At 43.8% G+C, this 23,434-nt stretch overlaps 1 protein-coding gene across 6 annotated transcripts in view; it reads left to right on the top strand.

Annotated features, from left to right (window-relative positions):
- Window positions 1-19,117, top strand: part of DPF3 (double PHD fingers 3) — a 166,609-nt gene extending 147,492 nt beyond the window's left edge. For 3 of the 6 annotated variants that reach the window (XM_071744554.1, XM_071744553.1, XM_071744562.1), the window contains 3 exons: window positions 11,141-11,253; window positions 12,543-12,624; window positions 13,689-19,117. In XM_071744554.1, coding sequence (XP_071600655.1) covers window positions 11,141-11,253; window positions 12,543-12,624; window positions 13,689-13,759 — 266 coding nt within the window. In that variant the 3' untranslated portion in view covers window positions 13,760-19,117. Of the gene's footprint in view, window positions 1-10,248; window positions 10,319-11,140; window positions 11,254-12,542; window positions 12,625-13,688 lie in introns of those variants that run through there. The other 3 variants (XM_071744557.1, XM_071744555.1, XM_071744561.1) reach the window with 2 other exon arrangements.
- Window positions 19,118-23,434: the final 4,317 nt, after the last annotated feature.

Here is a 23,434-nt window from a genome sequence, read left to right as displayed (position 1 = left end):
TGAGGGTAGCAAGATACTGGAAAAGGTTGCCTAGGAAGGTTGTTGATGCCTTCTCCTTGGAGGTGTTTAAGGGAAGGGGAAAAGGTTTAAGGCCAGGTTGGATGAGACCTTCTGCAATCTGGTCTAGTGAGCTATGTCCCTGCCCATCCAGGGGGGGTTGATCTTGATGATCTTTAAGGCCCCTTCCAACCCAAACCATTCCATGATTCTGTGATTCTTCATATGATGATTCCAGGAGTCAGTATTGAAGGCAGGTCTCCAAGGTGAGAAGAAATCATTCATTGGATGGGAAATAGCTGACATGTGCTGTCACTAAAGGGATACTTTTATTTTAGTGTCTGACAGCCAAGTGAGACATAGCTTTCAAGTTCATGGAGCACTTTTTATGGTGGAGGGGTTTTAAGCCTATGTTTGAGAAATTGATTTTCTCTCTTGGTAAAACTTACAATTGCTTCATATCAGTGCTCTGCAGGGGGTGGCTTAAATGTGTTAAACAACTCAGAGGTCTTTCCATCCCTTTACTCAATATGGTGCAGTAGATTCTGCAGCTGGATCTTGGTTCAGAAATCTCATGCATTGCTGGGATATCCGGGCTTGGGCTTCTTAAAGAACAGGTCCCAGCTCTTCTCAAGTCATTCAACACTGTGTCTCTGAACGTGTCCATCATCCTGGAGGCTTTGGGTAGTTTTTCAACTATCCACAAACTCTTTCTGGGTTGAACTCAGCTTGCTGTTGAACTCTTCAGACCATTTAGATGGTTCTTTACCTGGAGCAGAGGACCTTCCCTGCTTTAGGGAGCTTCATTTCCCTTGCAGGGCTAGGTCAGCCTCTCCAGTGGTAAGCTCTCCAAGGCCTGCTCTTCACTTTTGTTAAGGGTAAGATTTTACAATTACTTAGCAGTCTAAAGGAAAAAATGGAGACTTTCCTAAGGACATCTGCACCCATTAGCTTCCCCTGTGACTGTTTACATATTTACAGGTCTGTCATTATGAGAAGAACTTGTCCTCATTAGTCTCAGTGCAGCAATCATCAAGAATTTCCAAACATCTCTTGGGTGATGGGATTCCACCTAACAGAGAACATCACAGGTGATGAACACCCTTAAGAGCTGTTAAAGGTGACAGGACTTGGGGTGCCCAGAACCTGTGGGAGAGGACTTCCCAATCTCTGCCATTAATAGAACCATCAAGCAATAGTCCTGCTAGCCAATATTTCAGTCAGCTAAGAGTTGGGTTAGAGGACTCCCACAACCCTGGAGTACCGTGAAAGATAATTTTCTGGTATTAAATATGATAACATTCTACTTTTGTATAGGCTCTTAATAAGCAATTCTTTTGATGCTGAAAGGGAGCAGGACTAGCAAACTGTTTAATGAGAGACATTTGTGCCCACTGCTGTGGAACTAGCAAATTTCTTCTTTAAAGTGACTTGGTATTCAGCTGCTAGGAAGGACTGGTTGTGTAGGTTAAAGAACAGCCTGCACTTTGACTTGGCTAATCTGGGGTGGAAAGGCTGGTGGGCTCTGAGGAAATAGATCATGGATTTTAATCTGGTGTACTTGCAGCAAAAAAAAAAAAAACAAACCAAAAAATCCTGCTGTTTTGGTGTCGTTGGCAGCATTTTGTTGGGCAGTTTCTCAAAGAGGCTGTTCAAATAACTGAACTGAGAAATACCCTGGTGCAGAGAAAAGATTTTTATTTGATTCAAACCAAAATGCGTTCTCTTGTTCTCAATAAAATGCCACTTTCCCACTGCCAAGTGTGCACAGGCTTGAATGAAATGTTCCATTTCTGAGTATTTTTCCCTCTCTCAAAAACAATTCCATCAAGCTCACCTTTGAAGCAAGGCATTGCTCCAAAATGAAGGCCAGACACTGGCACAAAATGTCTCACCCTTACTGAAAATTCAGTTTCTCCCTCTGCTGCCTCTTTACCCTTTCTCCCTTCCTGCTTGCTTTGGACTGAAACTGATTCATTCTAATTCCCTCCTTCACTCAGATGTTTAGATCACCCTGAAATGGCATATTTAAAGAGTAAACTGATATATTTCACCATCCCCCACCAAGCACGCAGTGATGCTCTGCAGGGTGCAGTTGTAGCTCTTCCTTCCCTCTAGAAATGTGATGTTGCTGGGAGTTTGATGGGGAAGTGAAAGGTGGCTGCCATATTGATGAAATCTCGATTGGCACTCCAAAATTCCCAACCAAACAGAGCTGAACTAATGGAGAAGGGAAAAAAACAACAGTAGGTGAAGGGAATTTTCCAGCTTCTGGCACTCCATTAGAAAAAACGGAGAGTGCACATGGACAGCACAGCTGGAAGGGTATCTTTGAAGAAAGTTACTTCAGTCCCTTCTTGATTTAAATTGGGTTTTTTTTTTGTGTTTAGTTGAGTGAGGAAGTTCTACTTACATCTGAATATACAGTCACATTAGCAACAGTGTAAACTATGCTTGCATGGGAAAGTCAGACCTCTTGCATTTCAGCATGTTCACATCAGTTATCATTTACCCATCATGTGCTGAATTTCTTTACCTGGATGATACATGGTTACTGTGTAACAGCAATGAGATCACTGCCTATGCAATGGCATGGTGTCTTCTGAGTAGTTAAGTTTGTTTCATATTAAAATTGTAACATTTAAATAACTTTTCTGGAGTTTGCCATTTGCTTTGCAATTTCCTGAAGTGCTGGCAGGGAATTAGAGTTGTTCCTTAATCTTTTTAGAAAGCAAATTTGTCCAGAGATTAGCAATACTCTCCTTTTTTTCCCTTTCCTGTCCCTTAACTCATCAGCATAAACCCAGCCTATCCCCTTTTGAACCAACAGGGATGGCTGTTTCCTGGCCCTTGCCTGAAATCACCTCTGAAATTCTCCCTGAAGCCTTTGGTGCCTGGGGAGGACCTCAGGGCTTGTCTTGATGCTCTTGGAAGTGATTGGGGTGAGCTTGGTGTTTTCTGCAGGGGAGTTTAACAGCAGAAGTATCAGGGAAGGACCAGGTGTGTGGACAGCAGGTAGCAGAGTCCTTGTTCAGGTTGAAGAGAGGGGAGGAGGGGGAGAGCCACTCTCAATTTTAATGGGGGATTTTAACAAAGATAGAGCTCTCACAGAAGGCTATTCAGGCTGCCGTTTTCCTAGCATTTTAAATACCACCCCACTCCTCTCATTATAGCTGGGGATTTGGGCTCTCCCAGGGGGGAGGAGATGTTCTAAATGGGCGGCTGGGAGGTGGATTTAATGCACTAGGAGGAACTGGCTTCACCAAGTTAAAAAGCAAAACAAAACCCAATCCTCCATTCCTATTTTTAGTGTTTATGACCAAGTATTTTTGCTTGGTTGCTCATTTTGAAAGGGTTTAGTGAGCCTGCCAGTTGATTGAAAGCTCTGTGGTGTGTGAGCTGGCCTGGCTGGGGAGCCTGCAGTGCATAGCGACGAGGTCGGAGCCGTGCCGGAGGTTTTTTTCCACTGCAGTTTGTTGAAGGGTAACAAAAACGTCCCCCGGGCAAAGGGGATGTTGGCTTTCCAGGTTGTGGTGATTCATCTTGTCTGGATAAGCAGCCTTCCTCCCACTCTGGCGTTTTCATCTCCCATCTACCTCACCCTTACTTCCCTGCCTAACCAAATGCAAACCCTGATCCCGCGGGGTGGGGATGATGGGATGGGATGGGATGGGGGCTGGGGAAGGGGATGCAAAACCTGACCCCGCGGGCTGTACCTGCTGGGCAGCATTAGCATTCGGTGCCCGTCCTCTTTGCGCTCCGTAAATGGGTTTATTCTCGTTATTAGGAGCTGTGTCCCTGGCATATGGAGTCCGTGCAGTGCCCTGCGGGCAGGTTTCCTTCCCCTTGGTGTTGGTAAGCAGCCCAAAAGTGCCTCCTGGCAATTAGCAGATCGTTACCCATAATGCGGTGCGCAGCGATGCAGCCTGGTGGGTTTTCGGGAGGTCACTCTGACCTAATTCACCCCCAGGAATTGTACACTGCTGGCATGACTTGCCAGTGCATTAACAAGCTGATGCTTCAGGACGAGGTTATGTGAGTGCTTCCACATTATTTTTCTCAGGCAAGGAATGGCCATTTTGTCTGGCAGCCAACGGGGTTGGGCTGGAAGAGGAGGGAGCAGGGTGCTGGTTATGCATTGGGCCACCGCGAGCTCGTGGCATTTCCTTTGGCTTTAAGGTTGGGGGCCATTTATGATCTCCCCGGGTCGCAAATGTGTAGAGAATTTCCCCCTTTTTTTCTACCTTGCTTCTGTGTCACCACAGCATCTTTGCAGGGAGCTGAGGCGTGTGCCTGGATCCCGGCTGCTCAGCCTTGGAGGGGAGGGAGGGCAGAGGGGCAAAGACTCTGCTCCAAATCTGCCACAGCCCAACCCCCCCAGGTGATAGGAAATGGAGGTCCAGATTTCAAGCTGTCTCGGGTAGAATTGGAGGGGCGGGCATGCCTGGCCAGAGGGGAACTTGGACACAGCATGCTGCAGGCACCCCAACAGGGATTGTGCTCCTTCTGGCAGGGCTGAACTCAGAACAGAGGGTCTGGCACAGCCAGCACAAAGCAGGCTTATCTCCCAGGGCAGTGATTCCTGTATGTTACAATTAATTGTTGGCAATTTTTAGAGTTTTTTAAAAAAACTATAAGCTCTGCTTTTCATTGTTCCCTGTTAAGATATGTATGGCTGGACTGTGCATGCTGGGGAAGGGGGGCTACACACAAACCTATTGCAGTAAAACTGTTTTAAAACATTTCTATAGTTTTCCTGTAAGACTTGGGGCATCTAATGCCAAGGGGATGGTGTGAGGGGAGAGGGTGATTTGACTGACAAACTATTAGGAAGCCCAGAATAACCCACTCCTGGCTTCTCTCTTTGGACACTCTGGAGATCACCCCTGAATCCCACCCAGCTTGTCCCATCACCTTGTGTCAGACAGAGTTCCTTTCCCTGGTCCTTGGGTAATCTCTAGGTGCATGTGAGCCTGTGTAAGCACAGATCCTTCATTTTGTTCATGCATATGAGCAGCCTTTGAGCTAAGTTCTGCTCTCAGTGTACCCTCTGTGGCCCAGCCTCTGCTGTTCTTGATGCTTTAAAATGTTTCAGAAGAAATTATGCAGTGTTGTAGCACCAAAGCCAGGAGGAGTGAGTTGAGCTGGTGGGAAGTCTTCCCACAGGCAACAAAATTTTCTAGGGAGTCCCTGACGAGGAGGGGTGTTTCAGTGGGAGCTCTGTGCCCTTTGGTTTTTGCACAGGGGAGTGGAAGAGAGTGAACTGCAAGTGCCACCTTCCACACACCACCATGTTATAACTTCCTTGAGGTGTCCAGTGTTAATTGCTTCCAAACACAGGTCTGTCCTGCTTTCAGTTCTCACTGACTCTAATTACACTTTCCTAGCTGTGACTGGGACTGAACCACTGTCTTTTGCACAGGGGTTTTATTTGTCCCTTGGGTGAGTAATTAAAGCAGGCTCTCTTCTACCAGTGCCGAACATTCGAGCAACTGCTTGTAATTTGTCTCTTTTTCCACTGGAACTGGCAGTACTGAGAGGCAAACCACCACCTCCAGAGTGCAGCTGGCTGCCAGGCATGGGTGCTTATGCAGCAAAGTATCCCTTCACTTTTTGTGGGCTCAGTTTAAGCTCTGTCCATGCTGACCAGAATGAGTATAGGGACAGGAAGTGGAATAATAGGAACTATAAGCTCTGCTACAGCTGAATGGTTTCAGAGCTCCATCAGTTATTAAAGGCATTAATTCTTCCACAATTACTGGCATATTGTGGCATATTAGATTAGGGGAAAGTTGGTCTCTGACCAAATCAGGCTGACCAGTCCCTAAGTCCTTTCAGACTCACTCCTGTAGCAGAGCTGGCAGTGCTGGGAGATGGAGCCTAGGACACCGGGAGGAACAGCCAAGGTTTTCTCATTCCCATCAGGATGTAGAAATTCATGGTGGTAGTGTTTCTTTTCCTCCTCCTCTGTCTATTGGTAATAAAACCCAACGATGCCTACGAGTGACACTTCCTTTTTTTATTTCTTTGTTTTTCTTAATAAGCTGGATTCAGTGGGGCTGAAGCCTCTGAAGGGGCTGAGACCTCTTCACCTGCAGCCTCTCACACCCACCCTGCCCTGGCCACTGGGAAAGCTGTTGTATTTTTCTGCAGTGAAATATTCCTGCTTCCCTGCATTATGGAAGTACTGTGGCAGGTGGTGCCTTGGATCCTTACCTCACTCTCACTTTTGAAGCCTTCTGTTTATGAGCACCTCTGTTTGAGCAGGCAGGCATATGTCCCTGCTTTATAACATCTTGATATTGCAAGATGGGCAGGGCCAGGAAAATGCCAGGAGCTCCCCATCCTCATCCCTTAAACGTTTGGTCTTTTTCTGGGAGTTGCAGCTCCTCTAGCCCTGGGATTTTGGCCCAGCCAATCCTTTTGGTGTACCTGGATAGTTAAGAGTTTTTAAGGGCCCTTTCTAATCCATATGTTGTTGATACCCCAAATCTATAAGCATGCATTCTCAAGACAAATGAGAGCTAATTTGGTATATCTAAAGCATAAAATAATATCTTTTAGTAGAATTACAAGTTCCTTTTCCCTTCTTTTGTATGAATAATGGCAGTAATTCTGTCTAATGATGGCAGTGGTCACAGCAATGCTTGTTCAGTCTTAGGAGGAGGAAATTTTGCAGTTTCTTGGAATGTAAAACTTCCATTATTTGGTGGGGTTCCTGTGACATAGGTCATCATATCTGTAATATGTATTTATATTTGTTTAAAGACCTCAATAGTTTATGGAATAAATTCTCATGTGATATAGCTAGGAGCCCTGTGAGTTTTCATTATACTATTGATTAAAAAGCTCACCCCTACATAGTGAAGATAAGGCAAAGAATTGTAAACCAGGTGAAAATTCCTTTTACTCTATATAAATAATTTCACAGTTGTTTATAAAAAAGGAGTCTTTGCTTGTTTTTTTCCTCTCAAGATAATCTCTGCCTTTGTTTGAAAAAGGTTATTGATTGGATTGTTAACTTAAATAGTCTGTGGCGGGTGTGACAGAGCACATGGCTGCAATTAATCTTGCAATGCAGAATCCATTATTGAAGAAGCACTAATGAGCCATTCTAAGGCCTTCACTGGTCACAGAGTGCCTGGGAGCAGCAGATTGCTCCTGCCCTTTAATGTCAGGTTTGGTCTTCAGTGTTACAGAGCCTGTATAAGCAGAAGAGATTTTTGATTTATTACTTTTTAAAAAATTTTTTAGGGTATTTATGTTAAAAGTCTCCTTACCAAGAGTCTGCAGTTGCACTGGGTGCAGGAGTCAAAAAATGGTCTTAAATGTATTAGCCCCCCACTCCTCTGACCAGATGTCTGGTGGACATAGTGTGCAATTAAAGCCAGTGGCATGTGAAACATGGGTGTCACTATAAAATATGATCTCAGACACAGGGTTCATATCCAGAGGAGAGTTTTGACAAAGATGAAGTAGCTTTCAGGCCTGATCTATACTTTAAAATATTGCTTTAAGACACAGGGATGAGCTGTTGGAAACCTTCTCGCTGCAAGTTTTATTGTCTGTGTTGTTTATCACTATTGCAGCTTAGCAAAAGTTTAGGTAGAGAATAGTTATGGTAGATTAGGAACTGTCAATGTTAACATATCACCTTCTCCTTCAGCAGAACTGCTCCTGGACTGTATTTTAGAGGTCTGTCTATTGACTTCAGTGACATCATAAATACGTGTAACTTCTTCCTCCTGTTAGATCTCTGGAGCTGATACAGACATGTGAGTCTCATCCAGGGTTTGCCAGGCCTGAGCCACCACCTGAATTACAAACTTGAGTTCCAGCTGCAGACTCTTTGCTGCACACCTTTGCTATGACAAGTGCCATTGATCTCAAGATTAGCAAAATAAGTCTGTTTCTTCATCTTGACCACTTAAGTTATGCAATTAAGAAAGAAAATTTGAATCTACCTAGAGTAGCCTGCCATGTGCAGCTACAGGGCTACAGGTATTGTGCCCCAGAGGGAATGCCAAGAAATGCTGAGATATGGAGCAGGGACAGTGTTCACTGGCATGGCTCCAGGAAGTCTTGAACATGCAAATTTTCTCATAGGTCATGAAAAACACTGTGTTTTGAACCAGGAAAAGGAATTTTAATGTTTTGAGTGTCTACTGACATGTTTGCCGTACACTTCAGTGCCTGATCATGCTGCTGCCATAAGTAAAAATAGTCTTTCAAATGACTTCAGGCTGGGGTCATGGTACCACAAGGCACATTGTTTAATGTGAAAGACAATCTGACTTAGATGCTGAAGACAGACATGTCCTTGAGGTATTCTTTTTCCCTTAGACATGCCAAAAGCCCTGGGCTAGTAGGGAGCAAGCTGCAGCTATGCAGACATGACTCTGGGAATTTGCTGGACTCTTGTAGTCAACAGCATCTGGAGAAAGAGCCCAGTTAAGTGAATACATCAGTATATTTTTGCAACATATTTCTACATTGCTGCTAAATTGGCCTTTATTCCACTATTAATATTTTTTTGGCAATCCTCAGCCCACAAGAGCCCATTTTCTTTTAGGCTTGAGGCGGGTGTGGTTCTGAAGAAGGGCTCTGCAAAATAGGATGGATCACTTCAAGAAAGAGGCACCATCGGTACAAGATGCAGCACAGAAAACCTGCAGAGGTGTTTTTGAGGCAAATGAGGGATGAGACAGCTGAGACTGATAGCTTGGGGAGAGCAGGAATGGCTGAGAAGGGACAGAAATGAAGTAGTGAACAGAACCTGACCTTCGTGTCATGTGAGAGAGTCTCTAGCCAGAGCCTCTGCAATGAGCAATGTGTGTAGGCAGGCAAGTGAGCCCATGAATGTGTGTCTGCATTTAGCTGTGATTTATTTCTGTAAGTTTGATTCCATTATTTCCATTTCTTTTCAAATGTGACTGAAGCTATTTAACTCTCTGATTAACTCACCTCCCTGTATGAGTTGTTTTCTGTGATGTATTCCAGCACTGTACAACCTTTCTGGAAGCTGTCTTGCTGCTGTTGGGATGAATTCCTCACCGATGTACAGGGTGGCACATTTGTTCTCTTTACTGGTGTTGGAATGAGGCTCTGTGTTTGCTGTAAATCAGATCTGGAGGAACATTTCAGTGTCATGTCAAGTTCTGCTAGTTCAGTAGTATCAGAAATTATATGGGGTCTTCTCAGCAAGCAAAGGTATCATGTCAGAAAATCTCCTTCTGGGCAGTTGGGGTTTCAAGGCCCCCAGAAATTTAGTTTCAACTTGCTCTGCTGTAAATCTCAATAAAATCTGACTCTTGTTTTGTCCTGACATTTCAAGGGCTCCAAAGTCCAGTGATCTTCTTAGCCCATCCAAGCTCATCAGCACTGTCAAAACTTTTCTTTATTCAAAGGCTTAAGAGTGATATGAACCATGTCACGGTTCGCTCTTTCCTTAAATATCTCCTGTATTTTCTATTCGATTTCCTTAATAACTTGTGTACACACATTTCTCTGCTGGACAGGCTTAGTTTTCTTATCACTACCATGCAAATGTAACTGGAGAACAAAATCCTTATTACACCGTTTGGTGGTATCATGGGCACGTAAAGGAAATATATTCCTTACAGCATTATTGTCTTACCTAGCAATTCTTAGCATCTGTTTGCTTCATGGAGTAGAAAATATAGAAGCTTCTTGTAGGGTGGTAATAGGTCGTCTGACAGCACTGCAAAATACCACTGATAGGTCTGGTAATGAAGATAGTTCATCTATGCCCACACCTCCTGTAGCCATGTCTGGTTTTTTTTTTCCTTATTGGAGAAGTAGCCTTTCTCTCTCCACTCTTAAAAAACACGTTTAGGCAGGTGGAGGTGGAAAACATTTTTTCCCCATTGGTTGAAGTCTAAGAACAGCAGGCTGGCTAGAGGTGAAAAAACCCCTCTCACTTGATAGTCTAAGTTTCTAGAGGAAGGTGCTGCAGTGGTGGATGTGCATACCTGTATTTCTAGTTGTTCTAACACATGGCTATGCATGGTGTTAATGCTCAGGTGTGTCAGAAAGGGATGCTAAATATGGAACTCTCAAGAAAAGCAAGCAGTAGCTTATCACAGGTGGCTTAGGGACTGCCTCAGCCTGACAGGGGTGGTTTGGGAGTACAGTACTTTATTTCAGCGGTATATTTTTCTTGTTTTGTTTTGCAGAAGGAACACTGATCCTACCTTTGGTTTGTTTGTTTGTTTGTATTTTCCCCTCCAGAAAGCCCATTGCTGACCCTGCTACTGTGATACCGCTGTTTTGCAAAGCTGGAGTCGACACGCATGTAGGGGTGGGGGTTGTAACTCTGGCAATTTGTCCTTCCCAATTAGATGTGACTGTTCTGCTAGCTTTCCCTTCTTTATTCCTTTCATTTAGTTCATTGTGGGAGTTGGCTTGGGTTTTTTTTCCTTTTGGTTTCTTGTTTTGATCCTGGAAGGTTAGCTGTGCAATTTGGTTTCCTCTGTGCCAACCAACTTTAGTGGCAGAGCTCTTAAAAAAAAATTAAAAGCTGTATCACTCCATCCCATCTTGCTTTTTCTCTGTATGCTACTGCTTCCACTTATGCAAAGTTTACAGAATTGCTCCACCCATTTGGACACCAGGCAGGGAAGCTCTGAAATGGTGAATATCCTCGTTTCCACCAGGTCCTTCAGTCCGGTTGAAACAACGCTAATTGAAACTGTAGTCCACTTTCTATTAAGACAGATGGGCTCCCTCTGAAACTGGGCTTGGTTCTGATTTCACCCTTGGTCTTCTTTTCTTTAAAAAAAAAAAAAAATGAAAAAACCATAAAAAAATTAAAGCCCCACAAAAAAACAAACCCAAAACAAACAAACAAACAACAAAACACCAACCCCAAAGCCAAACCATTTTTAAGAGCTCTGAATAAAACTGCTTTGCCAATGGGGAATGGGTGGGGATGACTCTGATTTTTCTCTTGTGCCCGGCAGCGAAAGGGTTAATGCCTGCTTTCCTCTTTGGTATCTGTTAGTTGCAGCCCATGTTGTGATCAGTCCATGTCCATGTGCGTTTTGTTCCCAAATCTAATACCGGTTAATTAACAACCCATAAGTGAGCCTTAACAATGACAGTTGTTTCCCATCTTCCTCAGGACACCCGACCTGCCTGCAGTTCACCACAAACATGACTGAGGCTGTTAAAACCTATCAGTGGCAGTGCATTGAGTGCAAATCCTGCAGCCTTTGTGGGACCTCTGAGAATGATGTGAGTCCATTTACCTTTTCATGCAAATAAGCATCAGTGCAAGTTACTCTCACGCTCACCCTTGAGGAACACGTGGCAATGGTGTGGGTCCTGGCTTTACTGCTGCTTCCATACACTTCCAAGGAAGAGCCATTCCTGAGAATAGATGTGGGCTTCTCCTCAGTGCCCCTGTTCAGCTGTTGGGCTCTGCTAAAATCACCACAGGTATCATATAGGGCCAGTTAAGATGGCAATGGTTGTGGTTTGCGTGCTTATTCAATAGAAATTAGCTCAAAGCCATAAGCTCATGTCAGAGGGAGCTGTAAGAGTGTTGTACCTTCAATATGGTAGCCAGGAGTAGGTGTGAATAGGTGATAGCCTGAGATATGGCAGGTATGTTTCTTCTGTCCTGATTTTGCTTACTTTCTTGGCATGACTTTTAGTTACAAGACTTGGGAAACGTGGAAGCACGTGAACTCGGATGGCTAAGCCTCTCTCTGGTCACCTAATCACCCATCACAGTAGTTTCCAAACATGATCCAGAGCCTGCAGCTGACCAGTGTCTTCTCTTTGGGGTTTTCAGTTAAAATCTGATGCTAACATCCTTAGTAGTCTGTGAGAAACTTGGAGAATTGACAGTCACTGCAGCTAACTCTACGTTCCCTACAGCAGAATGAATTTGAAGCCTGAGATTATTTTTTGCTTGAGCAGTAAATACAGAAATCTGAAAACAGGGAGCTGTTCTGTATTAGGAACCAGGGAATATTTCAGAACAGCTTTTTTCCCCCCAAATACAAGAAAGAGCTGCAGACCACATGATGGGATCATGTAATTTCCATCTGTTTCACAGAACTTAGCTGAATTTTGAGTTCATGCTTTTGTCAAGAAAGGTTTGCCCTGAAGGCATGAGGTCCAGCTTGTGGTCACACTGGAGCCCAGCAAAGCCTGTCTTCTTCCTGGCCTAAAAGCTTTTGCTCCTGCATCATGGGGCCACCTTGGAGAGAAAGTCCTCCACCTCTTCACAGTGTTTTTCAAGTTAGAAACTAAATTGCCTTTGTGAGGAGGACTTTGCAGCCTCTCAGAAATACAGAGGTTGATCATGGATGCACAAACATGATGTCTGTAGCCTTTTATGTTCCCAGTAGTTTCATTGTCTCTGTGTTGCAGTTATGAGTTCCTAGCTGAACACTGCTGGTTACCATGCCTATGTTTTCTTCTTGGCAAAACACTAATTTACATAATTTTTTCTCTCTCTTCTCCTTTCCTTCTCTCCCTGCTTCCCTACTGTCTCCCCAACAACCCTGTCTCAGGACCAGCTGCTCTTCTGTGATGACTGTGACCGTGGCTATCACATGTATTGCTTGAATCCACCAGTCTTTGAGCCCCCAGAAGGTAACATATGTTGGAAATCTGCTTTGAAAATCACAATAAAGTCCTTACAGAGAAGGAAAGAAATTAAAAAAGGTGGCCTGGTCTATGCAGGGTTAAGGAAGCACTAGCAAAGCAGAAGCAGGTAGCACTGAAAAGAGAGGAAATTAATTGACAGAGAGGTCTGGTATGATCTGAGATGTCCTATTCAATCTTGCCAGGTCTCTACCTCCTCTTCCAGGCTCTTTTGCAGGTCGTAGGTATCTCTGGGTCTGGGATGTTGCAGATGGCATTGGACATGTCAGTTTAGTCATTTGAATTAAGCTCCTGTAAACTGTGAATTTAGACACAGGAAGAAGTCAAAGTCCCAGAGAAAATGCCCCAGATTAGGGAGGTTCTCTCCTCTGGAATAGCTGGCAGTCTGTTGTCACGAGACTGGATTAAGAGGAATCACCTTCCTTGTTCTCTGGTCTGCCTGTGCCTCGGAATGGTGAGAGTTTTATGGTCTGCATTATGTTTGGCATGTAGTTATGTCCTCTGCAGGGGATTCAATCTGAATATACTACAACTGGTTGTTATTTGTCACTTGGTTGTGGAGCAGAGGAACGAGTTTCTTACCATTATTGATTCCTTGACTAAAATCTGCAGAGAGCAGTAAAACTGGAGAAGGAGACATGCAAGTGCAAATGGCTGTGGTTTACATGAGGGGCAAGACAAGAGTAATTACAAATCAATCATGCATTCGGGAGTGAAATCTTTGTAACTTTGACAAAGAGGAAGCCAAATCAGGAGGGCAGAATGTTGAAATCAAGGTAATAATTAGCTAAAGGTTTCTGTTTGACTGGGAGGTGGTTTATTGAGTGTACTAAAATATAAAACACCCAGTGTCAAATGCACACCCCAGCCATGTTGGAACTTGTGTAAAGAGGCTACGAACACAACGACAAGGGCAGCAGAGCTTGCTTCATAAAACTACAGGCAACTGCAATGTTAGGAATATTTAATATTCTGTTCAAGCAGATCTTGACATGAACTCTGAGTGCCTGAATTTGATGTCATTCCTATAAGAAGGATTTCTTCATTTGCAGGGAGCTGGAGTTGTCATTTGTGCCGGGAGCTGCTCAGAGAGAGAGCATCAGCTTTTGGCTTCCAAGCCTGAGGAGCTCCAGCAGTCAAGAAACACTTTGCTCCTGGTGTTGCCACACCAGCACACAATTCCCATCCAGAACACAAAAACACAACCCACATCAAAACTAATGGACACTCAAATGCAGGAAGAGGTATCTGTGGTTTTCACTGTCACTAATGCTGTACCTCCTGAGCTCTACTAGAAGGATCCATGTACTTCCCTGATGCTCCGGATGAAATCTCACTGCTGTGCATGGTTGCTGCTTGCTGTTACAGGTTCACGTGCATTATAGAACAGGGAGAGGTGATCCTATTGACATGGAGAAGTCAGTTTTCTGTGGCCTTGTGCTTTCTCTTTAGTCTTCTTTTTAAAGAAGTAATAAGATACCTCCCAAGGAATTATTGGTGAGTACTTTGGTTGGGAGCAGCACTGGTTGTTTCTCCTCACAAGCTTGACTGGAAATCTCCTTATTGCAACCACACCATAGTCATAGGGAGCTTTGAGAGTTGCATTAGTTCAGTACTTCCCAGGTCATGAACAACATCTCACTGAGAGAAGCACTGATGAAAAATTTTGGGGGTGAGACTTTCTCCCTTGGATCAAATGCTTTGATTTGGCAGATCTTGAGAAATCTGGTTTTAGCATCTCTGAAGGAAGAACACTACCAGTATGTACAAACACAGCTGCTTAGAAAAGTCTGCATCTTTGGTATTTCAGGGTGTTTAGGCACACTCTCCCAGTGCAGTGTCAGTGTACAGTTCAGACTTGTGATTTTGATTTTGTTCAGGAAATTGTGAATGGTTATGTGTGTAACTGACTTGCTGCTTAGCTCAGAAAATCGAGGAAAAGAAAAATGTCACCTGAAGTTGATCACAGAAAGTCAGATTTTCAGTTCTCTGAGCAATCTAAAAATAAGCTGCAAAAAAGGAAAAGCTTTGGCTTAGAGTCAAATGAGGCACTGTTGATTAGTTTTTGGTAATTTCTAAACTAAAATGTTCTGCAACTTAAAGATGCGTTTTATCCTGGGAATTGCCTAATTAGCACTTCCAGCATTTCCAAAGTATTACTGTTTTTTATTAAAGTTACTATCAAATCTAGCTGGATTTTCAAATACTTTTGCCAGATTCTCTACAACTGTATTTTTGGCAAACTTGATAATCTGGCAAAAAACCTCCCCAGCTCTAAAGAAGAGAATAATTTACTGAATTTAATACAAAAAGTAAGATTTTCATCATGATTTAAAAATTTAAATAGAAGTAGTTGTACTTTATTTAAACAACCCTCTACATGTGAAATGGAGAAACATTAAACAAGAGCATCAATGGAAAAAATATTATTACAGTTGAGTCTCTGAATAATTTAAGACATCACTAGGAGGACAAGTGAGTACATTAAAGAATTTCTACCAGATACATTTTTAAGGTTAAAAACTTGCATTTTCCCAAGCTGCCAGGTAGCCCAGAATGACCCTTTCTTTGGGTATAATGTAGATTACTTTCTATGCATAGATTTAAGTGGGTTTATAATACAAATCTATGACAGCCCCAAGCAGCATGTGACTCGAGTTGCTTGCACAAGTAGGTAAGGACACTGAAGATTATATTTGGCATATTTGGATTGGCTGAAACTTTTCTGCAAAATTAAATGTCCCTGAAGATTTGAAAGGACATTGCGAAAGATTATGGGTGAGATAATTTTTCTTCCTTCTCCTGCTAATTACACTTAGTTAGAATGAGCTATACTGACCTAATGCACTTTCCCTCATTACTTAGATAGATTCTTCACCTTTTGTGTTTTGTTCAGCTTGCACGCTGGAAGTAGCCATGTCAGCTGCTGGGATCTCCCATGTGTTGTTGCAGCCCCATCTCAGGCTGCAGCAGGAGTATTTTAACCTGTTAGAAAAAGGCTTTACTAAGGTTTAGAAAGTTTTTATCCCTGTTGTATTGGACAGAATCCCTCCCAGAGCAGCTACACTGGCTACCTGTGAAAGTAATTCAATATCTTAGGCTTTGTGTGTGATGGTCCCTCAGATGAGCTGAGAGTACAAGGAAATCTGAGCATCAAGTGAGGGAAGGGTAAAGCAGGAGCATTCAGTATCTGGTGCATGGTGAGACAAAGCTCTAGAAAAAACATAAAAAAGGAAGAGTGTTCCTCCCAGCCTGGAACTTCCCTGGCCCTGGGGAGCACTTGTGGACCACAGCTCATCTGTCAAATTCTGCTGGCCGGGCACTTTGGCACCATGCAAAGTCCTGTTGCTTCTGTGGCCAGGAGTGCAGGTGTATATATATTCACTGGGACACTGCTGGGCTTTTCTCATGAAAAGTGAGTGTTTTGGCAATAAGGACAGGAGCTGAGAAGTGTGGAGGAAAGTATTGCAGTGGTGCTGGCAGTGGGAGTAGCAGTGGTGGGTTTGTGTTCAGGCTGGTGTGCAGCTACCAGGTCTGCTGGGCTTAAGGAGGGAGCTGCAGCATAAGGAGAGCCATTGTCTTTCAGGTCCCTGGCATTTGCATTGATTTTAGGAGAGGGGTAGGGCAATATCTGTATTCCCAAATGGAGAGGAAAATGCATATTTTAGCCAGTGTGTTAGGAAGGCAGCAGTGGCACCATGTAAGTCTCAGGTGGTGGTATGGGCAGGTACAGAAAATCAGTGCTCTCCATCCCTGTGATGGAGACAGCACTACATGAGCTGTGCTGTGCACACACACCTGCTTTCCTACATTTGAGATTTTGATCCATAGCACTGACTGTTTTCTTCTCTCACAACCATTCCACAGTGAACAGAGTCTTTCACAAGGGGAAATATTCCCCCCCTCAGTGGCCTTGAAGTTGGTGAGGCATGATGGAAGGTGAAGTTGCTAGAGCTTCAACAGCAAAATGTTGTTTGCCATTGAGATCAGTGCAGTCGGGTACTTGCCCATGCTGGTCCAGCTCTGCTTCATCTCTTCAGCTTTGTGCTGAAGCCAGGCAGCTCCAGGTAAATTTGGCAGCAGATAAGACACCAGCTCTCCCATGCTTCACTCCCTTCTTCCCTAGCTCAGTCTGTGACAGACCTCTCAGTGACTTTTTAGCTTGCATTCAGAGCCATATGTCCTGTGGCATTTTAGAAATATTAATTGATCCACCAACTGAGTACAACGCTGTACTCATTTTACTGTGGTGTGGAGGGGCACAGCTATCAAGGTGAGGAAGAAACTGTGAAACCTGATTCCCTGTCACCTGGTACCCCCTTAGGAACACCCTTCCTGTATGATGTGAGCTACTTGGGAGGTTCCATCTCCTGTCAGGCAAATCTTGAAACCACTTATAGCAGCAATCTGCTCTGGGAAACAGTGTGAGGACTCAGACTTCTTCTGCCTGTCCCCCTGCAGCAGGACATGCTGGTTTGTTGGCAGCCTGTGAGATGATCAGACTCTGGTGTATTTCAGACCTCTCCTGTGTGGGCAAGGCAAGCAATATTTTAGCACAAATCAGGCCAAATTACCATGCTAGGTGGTAGGTAGATCCTGCATCCCCTGAAGTCTTCAAATCAAGAATGGACAGCTTCCCAGAAGATGTATTTTAATTGAACTCAGTTAATCACAGGAATGTCCGAGTGAAAAAGAGCTGTGTTATAGAGGAAGTCAGGCTGGATGATATAATTGTTCTTCCTGTCCTTATTATAAAAACAGATGTTTACTGTGGGAGAGGATGTATTCAAATACAAGCTGTGTCTGCATAATGGCCTTAAAGTGTGTTAGTTCAACATGTTCATGTGATCCTTCTTATTTTTAACCCAGTCTGGGTTAAAAAAGGTCATTTCTTGAAAACCACCTTTACTAATGCAGTAAATTGTACATTACCTCCTTCTTATCCACTGCTGTTAGCTACATTGGTGGTAGGTACCACCAGCTGTTCCAGAGACTGAACAATTTAGACTATGTTGGATGAAATCATGGCTTGGTCCTGGCTTTTCCTCCACACCATGGTGTTGCCTGGTTCTCTTCCCCTTGGTGGGCAGCCTGGCTGGGTTGGGGGGCTGCTGCAGGGACAGTCTCAGAAGCCAGAGGTGTGGAGAAGTGGTCACAAAAAGGGGATGCATTCAAGTGGTGCCAGTGAGGAGGTGAGCTCGTGTTACTGTCACAGAGCCTCCCCTGTAGCTCAGAAAAGGCAACACCTTTAAAAAAGGTGAGATGGGGCCCGTTCTGCCTTCTGGTATGTGCTTCCAGATGTGTGGTTTTCAACTGAGTTTACAGCATTTGCATGAAATAACCTTAGGCCAGTTCTTGAGCCAGGAAAGCCCTGGTTAAGTGTGTCCTTTTGAAGCAAATGCTGCTCTGAATAGCTTTGAAATCATTATTTCTCAGCTTTCTTTAAAAAGAACTTAGTAAATTCTGCTGCAAAGGAAGACTCCCACGCTGAGCAGTGCTGTGGGGCTGTTGCATGTTCTTTACGCCTACAGCATGTGTTTCAGCAGGGGTCATTTGGGAGGTGAGGAGTGGATGGGGTTAGAAGAGAGAATTAATTAAGCTTGTCACTGTCAGAGGGTTAGAGCACATCATGCACAAGGAAATTCCAGGTAGAGCTGGGCATGATTTTTCTGCATGAAGTAATTATTTTTACATTTTTTTTAGAAAAAAGTGCTCCTCGGAGAACCACAATTATTCACATACCCAAATTCAATCTGGCAAATTATTTCATACAAAAAAATATGGGGAGAATACCAGAAGAGTTGAAAATGCTTGTTTCAAGTTTTTTGTAATGAATCACTTCATTAATTGAATTTCAAGCTAATTTTAATTTAAAAATAAAACAATAGCTTTCATTTGACACAAAACATTTAATGTGGGGATCAAAAGTCTCAGGTCTATCAAGAAGGAATTTTTCCAAAATTTCCTATTTGATTCCACATCCACCACTATGTATCTGGTTAATTCAGTTACAACACACCAAGACTTTGCATTAGAGAAAACTTTACAGTATCTACTTAGAAAACAAGTCAGGTGCTATGGAGGAACCCTTTAACATGAAGCAGCTGGTTCATCTAGAAATAAGAGAACACAAATAAAACAGAAAGATGGAATCTTGAGTGCTAGGAGCACTCTCTTATAGTGAGACATCTTGGTTGGTCTTCCCTGTCTCTCTGTCTAAAGAAGTTGTCAGTGCCAACTGTTGGTCTATAAAACTTTCAGAGCAGAGGAGGAAAATGCTCAGTTTTCCCCACATAAAGACTGGACAAAGCAACAGAAACTGTATTGAGAACAATTTGACACCATTCTGGGAGGGCAGAAAATGGAAATTTTATGAAGAAGGAGATTAGAAGATGGATTATCTTGCCAATTTGGGGCTGGAACAAGGTGGAATTTTAACCATCAACCTGTTCTGTATTTTTTTTGTGGAAATAAGTTCTGTGGAGAGGAGTGGGTAGATAGGAGAGGGAAGCCTTCTTCTTGAGCCAGTCCTGGGTGTGTTATGACCTTAGCAGGCTGTGTTTTTGCTTGATACACTACATGGCAGGACAAGGGGATGTGTGTTAACTTTCTCTAGGGCAGGGAGACCTGGGGAACAGGAGCAGGTGGGTGCTGTCTCTCTCCTGCCCTGTCCCCCACACCAAGGGGGTGTCTGCAGAAACACCCTCAGCCAAACAGGCAGAGATGCTCCCCTACCCTTTGCCAAACCCGGGCTTGGGTTGACAGCGGCTGATCCACATGGGAGCCAGCCCACCCAGCAGAGCTGCTGCTTGTTCCAGGCTGGTGTGGAGACTCAGAGGTGCCGTGAGGTTCATCTGAAATTGTGACATTTCACTGCATGGAAGCAGAGTTGGGACGGGTAGAGTTTATGTTCTCTTTCAGCAGGGATTGGGGCACTGCTGCTGTGGTCAGGTACCCCAACTCCCTGTGCTGTACTTGTGGAGAAAAGGCAGGATGGGAATTCTTAGCTGCTTTTGTAAAGCACTGGGAGCCCAGTGCTCCGTTTACAACAGTGCTGCAGATCCAGGCTGTACCAGCGTGAGCTGAGTCAACTCTGCTGTGCTGTGCCTTCCATTTCTGCCAAGCTGCCCAGGGAGATGGGAGCAGGTGGCAAGCCAGGAGTTGGCAGTCAAAATGTCCAAGACCCTGCAGAGGAAATGAAAAGTTTTAGTTACTGTGGCTGTGCTTCTCCTCCGGTCAAAGAGGGCAGGAGCTGGGACTGGCAAGTAGCCAAATCTATCTTCAGTGGTGGTGTAATTGCTACCAACAACCTCCAGCCCCAGCAGTTGTTAAATGGCTTTTTAGGGCAGGCATCAAACCTGGTCTGGTTTACATAGGAGAAACTCAGTTTTGCTAGAGGCAAAGGGAGAGGAGGGAGGTCTCTGGTCTGAAGGGGACTGCCCAGCCCATGTCATGTTCCCATGGCAGCGCCTCCTTTCCACCAGTGTTGTGCCCCCAGCTGGGATCAGAGCATCAAATCCCTGTTCCCAGGGAGTGGTTTTGCAGGGGGAGCGCTGGCACTGTCCCAGCTCTGTCCCCTGCAGTTCTGGCTGTGTTCAGGTCTCACCTCACTGCAGAGGATGATGCTGGTTTGGGTGGTAGCCCCAGGCTGAGGGGAAGAGTGGCTCCCTTGAAGGGACAAGGCTCCAAGATGTGCAATTTGCCTGTCCCCGTGGCCAGCTCTTAGTGCAGGGCAGAGGAGAGATGTGTTACCATTCAGCTGCACTGCTGGGGTGTCTGCTGAGCCCTGCGACTGCTGTGCATCGAGGCACTTAACTTGGGGGCAAAAGTAAACACTAGCAGTTACTTCTGGGGAACAGAAAGGTTTTTAGGGTTTGCCACTGTGGATGAAGAGGGCAAACCTTATTGCATAAACACCAGTAACAACGCCGGGCATTTTGCAGCAGGGCAACCAAGCCAATAGCTTATTAACATTTGGTGTGTGTTTCTGCCTCTTTGGATGAAAAGATAAACTATTATTGCAGTATATAAGGCATATAGAATATATGTTATTACTGCTGTTTTTAAATAAGGAAACTACAATTTCCAGGTCAGCTTACCTCCTTTGCATACATGAAGTTAACAGTAACACACTGCATACCCCCAAATTGCTGATTTTTCAAGTATTGCTGTTTTCTTTCAGGCATCGGCCCATCTTATTCAGCTCATTGTAATGAACCATAGGTTTCACTTCCACAGTGACTCAGGAAACATTTCCTTTCTTCCCACTTTTCAGAAGCCAAGGAGGGGTGAGAGCAGGATTTATTCTTTGTATTCTGAAAGAGTGATAAAAAATGACAAGTCCATTTCATGTTCTTCTCCTTTCCATGTCTTGAATGATTGAATTGGTTGGCCATGAGATTGCTCCTTATTGTAGCAGTCAGAAGGGTCTCTGCTTGCATGTCTCACCTGTGCATGAAATGTCACAGGACAAACAGAGTTTTGTCCCCTTGGATAGGACTCTTCCTGCTGTTGCCATATAAAATTAGCATTAAAACTGCTCATTCTCACCAAGGAGCCATGTGCCTGCAGTCCTGAAAATCAAGGTAAGGAATTTCCCTTTGATTCTTCAAGTTTCTGCCAGAAAGGCAGAAATCCCTCTGTCCATGAACTCTGTTGGAGCATGGATCTGTTTCCAACCCAGACATCTGCTGCTGCTGGACTCAGGACTGCATTTTGATGTCTGCTGTGCACTGCCAGAGCAAACTTTGCCAGCAACTTTAAAAGGGAAGCATGTGCTGAAAATGAAAGCACAAGACATGAACACTATGGCTAATACAGTTTTCCTCCATAGCTCTCCTGAGATGTGCCCCTGCATGCTTTTGGGAAGGCTGTAGCAAGTGCATGAGGAATTTCCAAGTGTCATCTCCCTTGAGCTTCATTACAGAATACATTCTTTATTCTCTTCTTTTTCTGCTCTTACAATAGATTCCTGGATTTCAGAGACAGTGTTTACCAAAGCTGATTTGAAGGCTCTAGAGCAATTTGGAAATAGAGAGAGAGGGCCAAACTGTACCATCAGCTTTCATTTCCCCTTAAGCATTCAGCAAGCCCTTGGACACTGCAGGGAATCAAACTTGTGTGCTGCCTCAATCCCAGCTCAGCATTAAGGTCACACGACAGTTCATATAGACTTTTGTAGCCAGGATTTCAGTTTTTTTTTTTAAATGTAGGGAGAAATGCTTCCTCTTTACCTCTATGGCTTTCTGAGTGTTTTGTCTTGGCAGCAGAGATCAACAGTTCTCCTGTTTACTTTTATTTTCTTCCAGAACCACAGCCTGGGTCAGCAGTGATGGGCTTCTGACATCTTTGAATTGTAGATGTAGAGAGAGGCTGAAGAGCATTCAAGTGAATTGTTGTCTGTGCTAGACAGTCAGATCTCCTAAGAACCAAAAGTTTGTGCACATGTTAAATGGTTGCTTCACCTCTTCTTCATCTGCCATTTCACACTGGGTGTGCTAATTGTTACACACGGGGCTTTTTCACTAGAAGCAGCTGCAAAGAAAAACATCAACAGATAAAACTGGGAAGACTGAGTTAGGATCTTTGCTGTTGATCCTTTCTTTGCCTTTGGGACAACACTGACATCAGAGTGGATCTCTCAGATAAAAACTGTGATGCCATGAACTTTTTTGAGCACTTTTAAAATGCTCAAATAATGATCCCCAAATAGTGACATTTCTATTAATACATTGGTAAAGCCTTACTTTGTGGTGCTGTAGTATTGATTTTAATTAAGACTTTACTTAATATATGCAAATAAGTATGTATTTGTGAACCATGTAATGTTATTTACTGTAAATATGGCTCACCTATCAGGAATACATCCTGACTCCTATAATAAATATTGCTCACCTTGAAGAACAAGAAGAAATATAGAGAAAATCTTACTTGTTTTGAGAAAGGGTGTCAGCATTCTAGCAAAATAAGACAAAACATTATCCCTTACAACTTAATCTCAGTCCTTTTTAGAGCATGACTTATTGACATACGAAAGAGTACTAATATTCTGAAAGATAGGCCAGATTCTCACCTGCTCTCAATCAACATTTCTCCATTGAATTCAAGCCAAGAGGTTGGCCTGGTGCCTTAACGAGGTCTAATATAAGTATTCTTAGACTTAAGTCTATTTAATAAAGACAATGTGCTGCTTAATAGTTGGCCCCACCCAGAATGTGTAAGAAAATAGCTATTTCTGTCCCAGATGAATCTGGTCTGTTTATGTTCAGTTCTGGTTCAGTCTGGTTCTTGTGATGTTGTGTTGAAGGCTACAAAGGAAAGTGAGAAATCTCAGCAAAGATAATGATGGAGCAGTCAGCAACCAGGGAAAATTTCTCCCTAACTGGACTTGATTCATCAGTTTTCAGTGTATTGCCTTCTGATTTTCTATAAACAACCCCTTAATGCTATATCAGGATACAGTGAACAGCAGTGCAAAATTTTCTTCCTCTGTATAAGACCTTGCTTCACTCAGCTCTAACCTTTCCTCTCTTACCCATTTCTAATCTGTTCCAGTGTTTTTGATCTCTGTCTCCTCACGTGGAAATCTTTCCCATCTCCTATCATTTTTAGCATCTGTCCCTGGAGTCAGTCCTCTTCAGCATCACTTCATCTGAAACAGGCTGGAAGTGAAAATCTGTTTGACCAGGATATGCCATAGGTTGACTGAGTGGTGCTTAAACCTTCTCAGCTTTACTTTTCCCCCAACGATATGGCCTGACAGTGTCTTTTTGCATTTTTAGCTGCTTCATGAGCAGGC

This window comes from Heliangelus exortis, chromosome 5 (assembly GCF_036169615.1).
Source record: "Heliangelus exortis chromosome 5, bHelExo1.hap1, whole genome shotgun sequence".
NCBI lineage: Eukaryota > Metazoa > Chordata > Aves > Apodiformes > Trochilidae > Heliangelus > Heliangelus exortis.
Note: the sequence above shows the minus strand (reverse complement) of the source record. Positions and strands in the feature narration are given on the sequence as shown.